Consider the following 10,372-nt stretch of genomic DNA (forward strand, 5'->3'; position numbering starts at 1 on the left):
GTGGGACAAAGGGCTTCGATGGATGAAATCATTCTCAGATTGCCCCAGCAGCTGCCTCCCCGTTAGCTGGAGGGAGATATAGTGATCAAGCTGGTGCTGGACCCGGGATGGACACCCTGTGAGAGCGCAGGTGGAAGCATCCTCAGACCCATCACAGGGTCGACCAGGCAGCAGCAGAGAGGAGCCACCTTCTCCTGAGGGTGACCATTCCAGAGCCACAGCTGCCACATCCCAGCACACTCTCTATTGGGAATATCTGGACTGAACAGACCGATAGACAGACTCCATCTCCAGGACACAGTGATGAGATGAGCTAATCAAGCCAGGGGCCACCCGCCCTGTCCACCTATCAGAAGGTGACCGCTGAGGTCAGGTCTTTTCCTCTTGGGACCCTTTCTGGGTTTTATGGGATGCTGAAAGGTGCCTCTGGCTTTTGCATCAGGATTTTAACAAGCCCCAAGAGTGACTGCCCATGTCCCCTAAGGGATAGAGCCACCTGACGTTGTGACAGTACGTGTGACAGCCGGACTGATGGAGCCAGACTCACCACACTGACACAAGCCACCAGACACAAGGCTCAAGGCACATCTTGCATTTATTCCCTTGTCAGAGTTCTGGAAATTACTAGGAGAACATTGAAATCCAGCCCCATCTACAACCCAGATAAAGGGCACCAGCAGGCTTCTGGGCTGAAGGAGGCAGAGGTTACAGGGCAGGTCTCCCAAATGCTGATGCGCTGGGGTGGAGAAGGGGGTTCTCCCAGGGGTCCATGGGAAGGTGAGGCCTGCTGGAATCACCCAGCAATGGTGACCATAGAGTGAGCAACCAAAGGTCTAGGCACAGTTGGTGAGGGTCCCCACTGTCTACAGAAGCAGTGGGAATGGTGTTTGTGGTGCCCGAGGCATCTAGACTGCAGGGCTGATCACTTTCTGACCCGAAACTCCCTTCTGACAGAAAAGTGGAAGTAGGTGAGCGAATGTCCCTGCTGGGCAGCCACATGCCACCCCACCCAGACCCCTGGGCATGGCTGTGTCCTGGGACTTGGGGAGGCACTCATTCCCAAACTACTCTCCTTGGGGCTCTGCACCCCAGGACCTCCTTGTCCTTCCTTGCGGTAGCTGCCAACTCAGGACCCATAACAATTGCTATTTTACAGATACGTAATGCTTGCAGGAAGACGTGGGTCTCAATGCTCATTCTATAAAGAAGTCCATGTGAAGGAGAGTCTGTGGGCAGCAAAGCAGACAGATCCGCATAATATTGATCTCCTTGAGCCTGACCCCAGGGTTCTCACTTCTGCTCCATCCAGGCCTGAGATATCTCACAGGCCCTTACCGTCCAGGACTTTGAAGCCTCTGGGTAGGAAAGGGTAAAGGTGCTTGCTCACAAATAGGGTCAGATGTCGTGTCCCACTGGGGCGTCCATGTCCTGACTGCATGTCCCTGGAGCTTGTGCACACCTAGGTGGCCCAGCAGCCAACTTTACAGAACCATCTAGAACCAGAGTCACTCGTTCTATTCTGGCCAACACCATAAAGACCCTGAAGGCTGTGGCCACGTGGCAGGGGTCTTCATAGGTCTTCCTGGGCTGCTGAGGCCGGGGGAGGGGAGCTGTGTTCCCCCAGCTTTGTGGGCAGTCTGGAAGAGCTAGAGGTTTGCAGGAAGCTTCTATATCCACAGGATAGTCAGATTCTTGGGCCCTCGATTATGAGCAAGAAGCACCCGTGGGTGGCGCATAGGCCATGTTTTGCTTTGAGGTCTGTCCCTTTGACTTTGCAAAGCCATGGACTCCAAACCTCTGAGCCCAGTCATTATCACCAACAGCAGGTTTTCTGTAGACAAAAGCCCACACAGCCTCTACGAGGCCCAAATAGGCCAAAATAAATAAGGTCAGACTTTCTCCCCTCCTGAAAGTTCTGTAGGGAAATGGTCTCCAGTGGATTTTGTAGGTGCTTTCAGAGTGGCTCAAATGCCCTTTTTTGAAGAACTTGGGAATAAGTCACGTGCTCTGGGGCTCCAGCTGGGGAAGGACCTCCCCACAAGTGCTTCCTCTCTGTGTTGGATGGGAGCTGCTTGCGGGTGGGCTCCGTATTCTGATGTCACTGCTGTCCACTGGAAAGGTCTCCCTCGCGGTTTCTGGGATCAATCCTAGGTGCCTCTCAAGGCCGGGGACTCCTGTCCTCCATCACAGAGCATAAGCGGATAGCCCACTGTCCCCTCTGCCACCAGGCCCGTGGGATTCAGTTCTGAAGCCGAGCCCAACATCCACTGGTGGCATCTCACAGAAGCCCAGTTTACATCCTGGGGTCAGGCATGGTCTTAGAAGGAAGAAGAAAGAGGAAGGTGAAGGCTGCCCCACCTCCTCATGCCCACCAGGCAAGCACTTTCTACTGAGCAATCCATCCTCAGTGTTTTAATTTTGGAGACAATGAAATGATCCTTCCTAGGACTCAGGGGGAAAGGGGATAAAAATTAGAAGCAGCTGGCTAGAGGAGTCACATGATTGGGTGAGGAACAAGTGGCCCAGCCCTTTAAGTTTGTTCCAAAGTGGTCTGACACTAGCTTGTCCAGCCTGGAATGGGAGGTGTCAGCCATCGAAGCCTGCTCACCTAAGGTAGGCGAACCAGCCCCATCCCAGCACTGATGGGACCACACATCCTCAAGTTCAGGGAGGTACAGTCACTTTGGAGGTGGCAAAGGCCTTAAAGCCTGGTGGTCACCAACACTGTGTGTGGATGTCTCTCTAATACTGGGATATGAATCCACACCTCTGGGGACTATGAAGGTCCACCTGCCACTGTTCTCAGGGCTATAGGAGGCACACCTCCACCAAAAAAGATTGAGTTGCTAGAATCAGAGATTTGATGGGTCCCACAGAGCAGAGGCAGGAGGGGCCCAGGGACCTATGACAGGGCTATCTGCTGTGCGGGGCCTAGAAATTTCCATCACAGGACAGGGTTTCTCCATCTATGGAATCATCAGGTATTTCAAACCACCAACTGAAGGTGTGAAGGGCCATGACAACTTAGTCAACCTGCCAAATCACACTCACCTGTGTGCTCCCGTGAGACAGTCCAGGGACCTGCGGGTCAAAGCAGAGAGGTTCAGGCTTTGTGGGAGGGTAGCATCACCCCTTCTGCCCACCAGCTCCCCAAGGCTTCTACTCTGGGCAGGAGAGGACTCCCACACGGGCTCCCCAGACAATCTTGCTTTTAAGGGAAGATGGATTTTTAAGGAACAAATGGACAGAAACATTTAAGTTACTTTATGTCAGGGCTGGAAAGATGGCTCAGTGGTTAAGAGCACTTACTGCTCTTGCAGAGGACCTGGGTTCAATTCCCGGCACCCACATGGTGGATCACAACCACCTATAACTTTATATTCATGCCTTCTTCTGACCTCTGTTGGCTTCTGCACATAGATAGTACACACACATATATACACACACATACACCAGGTACACACACATACAAAATAAAATTTTATACATATGTGTGTATATATATGTGTACACATACATATATGTGTGTGTATATATGTATATATACATATTTTTTTAAGTGGTGCTTTGTGTCCCCAGCTCAGGGGCTCTGTCCAGATCAGTAGGGGGCCATGGGCCAGGGGAGCAGCTCAGACATTGCTGGTATTGGCCACAAACTGAGAACTAGTGGCTTCTTGCCACTAGTATGGTTCTATTGGAAACAAAGGGTCTAAGCCTCCTCTGGGAGGCATCAGGCTCTTGCTAAGCATGCCTATGCTTTTTTAAAGTGGATCTTAAATGCAATCTTCTCCAAGAGTGTAGGAATCTGTAAAACCCAAAGCCTTCACAGCAGCAGAGTAAATAGATGGTCAGTGAGTCTCAAACAAACCTTTATAGCGTCTGTGGGCACACTTGGCTCTGCAAACCCAGGCAACAATGGCACCCGCGACCACCAGGAGCAAGGGAAGGATGATGAAAATAGCATTCTGGCTGCGGTGCTCCTGTAGATTGCCTGTGAAGCTGTCATTGTTTCCAGTGGATTTTTCTGCAGGAAAGGGAATGTGTCTCAGTGGGTACAGTGCTTGCTTAGCAGACATTAAACCCTGGGTGCCATCTCAGGACCACATAAACTGGGTGTGGCAGAACACACCTGTCACCCCAGCACTCCAGAGGTGGGGACAGAGAATCAATACAAGTTCACCTTGGCTACACAGAGTTTGAGGCCAGCCTAGGCTACAGGAGACCCTGTCTAAGGAAAGAAAATGTGGTCAGGTGGTAGTGGCTTACACCTTTAATCCCAGCAATGGGAGGCAGGGGCCAGCCTGGCCTACAGAGAGAGTTCTAGGATGGCCAGGGCTGCACAGAGAAACCCTGTTTCAAACCCCTCTTCTCCACACCCCCCATCAAAAAAGAAGAAGAAGAAGAAGAAGAAGAAGAAGAAGAAGAAGAAGAAGAAGAAGAAGAAGAAGAAGAAGAAGAAGAAGAAGAAGAAGAAAGGAAATGGGAAAATGATCAAGACTTAAAGGACCTTGATGAGGAGGCCTTTTCCCTGGGAAGAAAGGGGCAGAAGATTTTCAAGAGGTTCCCTGCCATCTCTGCACGTGTTTTAAAATCTCGGGCTGGTATACATGTGCTCTTTCAGGCCCTGAAGCACCATTAATAAAAACCAGAGACAGATATTGGGGTTTATCCTGAAGACCAGAAAAGCAAAGCAGCCAGCCACTGGCTCTTACCTCGACCTCAGTCTAAAATGATGACCCTGCCTCCAGGAAAGCTCAGAGTAAGACTGCTGAGGCGTCTCCTCCTGTCTTATAATTAAAGGTGAGCACCACTGCCGCCTGGTTTCTATGGCAATCTATTATGGCTTCTTGGATTAAAGGTGTGTGTCACTATGGCTATTGGGATTAAGGTGTGTGTCACCACTGCCTGGTCTGTAGGGCTGACCAGTGTGGCTGTTTTTACTCTCTGGTCTTCAAGCAAGCTTTATTTATTAAAATACAAATGAAATATTTATCCCTGGGCTTGCAAGGGCGGGTTATAAAAGAAATACAATCTCTCCTTTGACATTTGCACAATACATAGGTACCCACTCTGTGTCAATTCAACAGCACTGATGATGCCAATGTAGTACCACCACTGACCCCAAAGAAGGTAGTCCTCCTCACCCCACTGCTCCCCAGCTTCTGGCCTCTTCTCACCTGTCTTCTCCCTCCATGGGCCACTTAATTGCGACACTTCCTATGAACAGAATCACTCTTCTGATATCTGGGGACTGCCTTGGTTCTAGACTGGGATGGCTAGGGTCTCTGGGGAGGGTCATTCATGTCTTTGTGGTTTATAGAGGATGCAGTCAGCAGCTAAGCCCAACTGAATGCCCTGAGGGGGGCACATGTTCAAAGGCAGAGAATGTGGGGGAGTGCCCCGGTATGGCCCTCCATCCTGGTCAAGATCTCTGGCTCCTGAGGTGCACCAGGTCCTGCACAGCCTCACTGGCTAAAGAGCACAAGAAACATCTGCTATGGGTGATAGCCATGCTAATCATTTGCCTGAACAGTGAGTAAAGGTTACTATGACAACCCCGAGAAGGACTCTCTAGCCCTGCCTGCAGAAAGCAAGAGCCCCTCATTGCCACTCTCTGTAAAGAGTCTGTTCATGACTGGGCCTCTCCTATCCCATGACCTGGATGCCCGCTGAGTCCCTGTACCCCAGCCTGGGCCTCACCTGCCTGGCTGATGCTAGTGAGGTTCTGGTGGAGAACCACATTCTCTATAGAACAGCTAACGTTCACACGAGCCACCCATGGGACCGTCAAGGTGCTGATGACATCATATAGACCCCACTCGTTCAAGGAGACGGTGTTATTCTGCAGAGCCTCGTCTATCAGGCTGTTGTCCGTCAGGTTGATCCAGTACAGGTTGGGCTTGGGGTAGCCATTCCTGGATATGCAGGTGAGGGTGAGTCCCTCCTGGTCTGGGGTAACGGGACCAGAGGTGCTGATGACGGGTGTGCTGAAGTTCGCTGCAGGGAAAGGAGGCAGTGGTGAAGAAGGCTCAGACCAGTGGGGATGCCTGACCAGAGCAAAGCCAAAGAAGCTCCTACTGCCCACAGGGCTGACTGCCCCATAGACATAGACGGCTAAATCTTCACCGCCATTTGACTGGACCGAAACCACCTGCTCTTAGATGAACCTCTAGTCACGTCTATGAGGGGGTCCAGAAGGTTAACTGGATTAACTCCCACCATACACTGACTTGAGGGACGGTTCAGAGCACTGACTGCTCTTCCAGAGGACTCTTCCGGAGGATTCCTAACACCTAGCTCACAACCATCTCTAACTCTAAAGATTTGATTCCCTCTGTGGCCACCAGACATACATGCAGACAAAACACCCATACACATAAATATGGGTGTTGAAGAGAAGAAGAGTCACTGTCTAGCCTGCCCTTTCCTCTGCATCCTGGTCTGTTGTGTGCTGAACAGTCTCTGCCACATGTTCCTGCCGCCACCTGCACTGCCCTGTCACGGTGCCTCTCCCTCTAGGAAGGCCCCAAACCTGAAACTATGGGACATCTCTGTCAACATTTCTTTGTTGTCTAGATTAAACATTTTGGTCACAGTGCCTCCATAAGGGATCAGGAGTTTGGTGTGGGAGCCTAGTTTTCCTCACTAGAGACCTACTGCCTCCCCACCAAGGGTCCCCAAATCCTTGTGGAGTAAGTTTTCCCTTAAAGTCTACCTCATTTAGATTTCCAGTGCTCCTTACTCCTTGTGTATGCATGTATGTGAGAACATATTGGGGCTGTGCAGGAGCTTTGTGCGCATGTGTGTAGGAGTGCACGAAGTCAGAGTACAGCATCTAGTGTTCCATAGGAGCTGTCCACTTTGTATTTTTAGGGGGAAGAAGCTGGCCCAAAGCTCAGAGGGCTAGGTTGGTTAGCCAGTGAGCCAAGGATTCAGCTATCTCTGCCTCCCTGCTACAACCAAATGCATGCCACTCGGTCTGACTTTATATGGGTACTGGGATTGAACTAAGGTCCTCAAGTTTGTATGGTAAACACTCTACTGATTGGGCTATCACCCCACCCACTACTAACTCAGTTTTTAGTATCTACTTTGAGTTGAATTGGGCAGTTAAAGACAGAGATGGCCAAATAGACAGTTCTCTGAAATCTGGGGCTCTTGAGTTATGGACTCTGCTCAGATCAGAGCTGCACAAGTAAACAGAAGGCCACCACAGAGACAGGCTGGACTGTGTTCAAGAGCATCAGGCTGAGTAAAGCCAATTCTCCCTTTGGAGGGTCTTACCTGCCACGTGCAGCCTGACTGTCTCATGTAAGACTTTTTCGGCATTATTAAATATCAGGCATGTGAACTCCTGGTTGTCCTGGGGAGTGACATTCTGCAGGTGCAGAGAGAAGTCACCCTGCTTCATGCGTTCCAGTGACAGATGGGCCCGGTTCTTGTATCGGTCATCTTCATACACTCCTGTAGACTCATTGGACAGGTAGTAGGCCACCACAGTTTGGGGGTTTTCAATTTGCCAATAGACAAACACCTGATCATTCAAGCTGAAATGGTTTCTGTCGGGGTAAAGGCAGCCGAACTCCACATCGCTGCCCACCATCACGTGGATTTCTTTGACTTCGCTCTCTGCAGAGATTCAAAAGTGGCCCAGTTTATTACTCAAGATCCAAACATTAATCCTACCCCAACCCACCAAGGCAAGAAAGGGATTGATCAGTGAGGTTCATGAGGAGGGTGGGTGAGAGTCTTTGTATCGACTTAGGTGTGAGGTACAAGCGTCCACTTAGTGCCAATGCTGGTCCATCCCTGGTTTTGGCAGTGTCCGACCCCCAGTTCTTTCCAAAGGTGGCTTTTATGGCTCACCATGCAAAGAGACCAGGAGGGACATTCTACTGACCCCAAGCAAGAGATGCAGTCAAGAGTACAGAGCTTAGAAAAGCACTTCCCTTTATGACCTCCAACCCTGTATATCATCCTAGGGGTGGGGACCCAGCTCTCTCCAGTGGACCTCTGGAGAGGTCAAAGGGGCTGTGTCCAGGGTTTCCCTAATGCCCTGCCTACATCTACGTTTTGCACAGCATGAAGCATCCCAACTTACCAGCGTGCAGGCTGCTGAGGAGCAGCAGGAGCAGACCCAGACTGGAAAAGAACCCTCCTGAAAGAAGACGGGGCTTCTTCCACACAGGCTGGCTGGTTCCCAAGGACGGGAGATAGTGGCACCTGTCAGAGACATGAAGTCCCCTGTAGCCGGACCCTTGGCTGCTGTTCCTCAGAGACATCAGAGAGTCTACCAGGACCAGACACCTCCCTTTCCTCCACCCACGGCAGGTCCCCAGGGTCTGAGAGCCTCCAAACTCTGAAAGACAGTTGATTTGTGTGATGTAAAGGGGCACTGAGAATCACTGCTGAGGCCTGTGCCCCTTCCCTGTCACCTAGCCTTCCTGAAGAGGAACACAAGACTATAAGAAGCTGCATCTGAGGTGCTAAGGGCATGGAGACACCTGATGGCCCCAAGGGAGGCAAGCTTGGGTGAGAGACAGAACCATCTGAAACCAGACTTGGAGGGATTCCACGTTCCAGACCCTTGGCGGCTGGAATGTGTCTCCCAGAACTCACAGGAGATTTGGTGTCCTGTGCCCCTCAGCCTTTCCATCTCCTCTCCCAAGCCACACAGGAGGTCTTGCCAGGTGGTGGGTAGGGGGTGGGTGAATGAGGGAGTGGAGAAGGGGGAAGCACCTCACCCTAAAGAGACCTGGAATACTTTAGCCATTCCCCAAAACCATCTATTCACACAGACTCTCTGCTTGGGGTAGGACCCTGCCGGGGGCATACATGCTTTTCAACTGTCCGTGCAACTTCGACGTCTGAAACTTCACTCTCCCTCAACAGCAGTCCTGAAAGTCTCAGAAAATTGTCATCATGCCTCAGGTCTAGGGATCCCACACACAAACTCAAGCCAGCCACTGGTCATCAGGGACTCTATAGCCTGCAGGTGCTCCCCTTTTCTCTCCCTGGAGACTCTATAGGTAGGACATCTGTGGACAGGGGGTCTCACTAAGCAGCCAAGGGGGACGGGGTGTCCACTGAACAAGTGCCTGGGGGGATAGTTTAGGGAAAAGCCAAAGTGCAAACACTCTCTCTCCCTCCCTCCTTCCCTCCCTCCCTCCCTCTCCTCCCCTCCTCCCCACTTTCCCCTAGGCACGCTGGATCTGTAGGATGCCAAGTATACGGAGGGGGCGCCCTGTCCGCAAGCAGTGGGTATGAACCGGGCTTTGAGGTAGCGCACATCCTTCCTTCTGGGAAATCAGCAGGGACAAGGGCAGCGGCGGGTAAGTGCTGGGGGCTGGTGTGCGTCTTCACCTTCAGCCTCGGCCTTTGCCCTTCCTCCTCCCACGAGCCACTCGCCCACGCGCCAGGGTCTGGACGGCGGTGCAGCGGGTTGGCCCCGCGCCGCCCCCTGCCGTTCATGCAGGCAGGTCCAGGTGAGCGGTGGGGGACAGACGGCCGCGCCTCTGTTGAGCCGCAGCCAGAATTACTGTCGGGCGCTCTCAGCCACGATTCCAGGTGGGTCCCCGGCTCCAGCCCACGGCTCCCCTACACCCATCCCACTCCCGGGACACGACCGCAAACGGACTCACTTCAGCAGCATGGTGGGCGCGTAAAGGTGCAGGACCTCGGGATGCGTTGGGCTGCAGCTGCGGGAGTTTCAAAGTCCTCGGGGGCCACGGAGAACTGGGGCTGCCAGGACTTGGGGCGCGGAGATCTGGGGCTGCGGAAACTTCGCCGGCAACTGTAACTGCGCTCGCTAGTGCTGTGCGTCGCGCGCGCCGGTCGGCTTGGGTACAGCCCAGATCCCCGCCCTCGGCCCGTCCCTCCCGTCACAGCACCGGGGGCGGGAGGAGGCAGGAGCGGAAGGTCTCACTCGACTCCTGTGAGCAGCCCAGTCCACTGCTGGCAGGGACAGAGCCCGTTTGTCAGCAGGCGGGGACTTGGGCCTGGGTTACAGGTGCGAGGGTGTGGGGTGATTTATAGATCCCGTCGAGCACAAAAGGACGGCCGGCACCTGTGCGCCGTCCATCGGTCCAGGGCTGAGGTGTGCGAGTGGGAAGACACAGCACTCAGCCGCTGGCCCCCAGCGTTGCCCAGATGGTGCTGGACCAAGCCGCGGTCTCCTTCCTCTAGAGTTGGATCGGGCCCTGTCTTGCACAGGATGAACCTGGGTTCAGAGCCCTGACCTGGAACTGGCCAAGCACCGGAGATGATCAGAGAACCTAAAGATTAGGCATTAATGAGTAGAAGGCAGGCAGGTGGGAGGGAAGTGGGGGCCAGCAGGAGAGGAAGCTGGTCCAGCCCTCCCATTACCCAACTA

At 52.8% G+C, this 10,372-nt stretch overlaps 1 protein-coding gene across 3 annotated transcripts; it reads right to left on the reverse strand.

Moving 5' to 3' along the window:
* Positions 1-577: 577 nt before the first annotated feature.
* Icoslg (inducible T cell costimulator ligand) lies at positions 578-9,818 on the reverse strand. 3 transcript variants are annotated; one of them, XM_075979818.1, is made up of 7 exons: positions 9,642-9,818; positions 8,102-8,223; positions 7,285-7,629; positions 5,701-5,997; positions 3,869-4,024; positions 3,052-3,081; positions 578-2,442 (listed from the first exon to the last, which is right to left on the reverse strand). In XM_075979818.1, exons 1-7 carry the CDS (start codon positions 9,650-9,652, stop codon positions 2,405-2,407), a joined length of 999 nt encoding a protein of 332 aa, XP_075835933.1. In that variant the 5' UTR covers positions 9,653-9,818; the 3' UTR covers positions 578-2,404. The 3 variants fall into 3 exon arrangements, with proteins under 3 accessions (XP_075835933.1, XP_075835934.1, XP_075835932.1); XM_075979819.1 differs by having other exon boundaries at positions 578-2,317; positions 9,642-9,813; XM_075979817.1 differs by having other exon boundaries at positions 578-2,448; positions 9,642-9,813.
* Positions 9,819-10,372: the final 554 nt, after the last annotated feature.

The sequence above is a fragment of the Microtus pennsylvanicus genome, chromosome 7, assembly GCF_037038515.1.
Source record: "Microtus pennsylvanicus isolate mMicPen1 chromosome 7, mMicPen1.hap1, whole genome shotgun sequence".
Taxonomy (NCBI): domain Eukaryota; kingdom Metazoa; phylum Chordata; class Mammalia; order Rodentia; family Cricetidae; genus Microtus; species Microtus pennsylvanicus.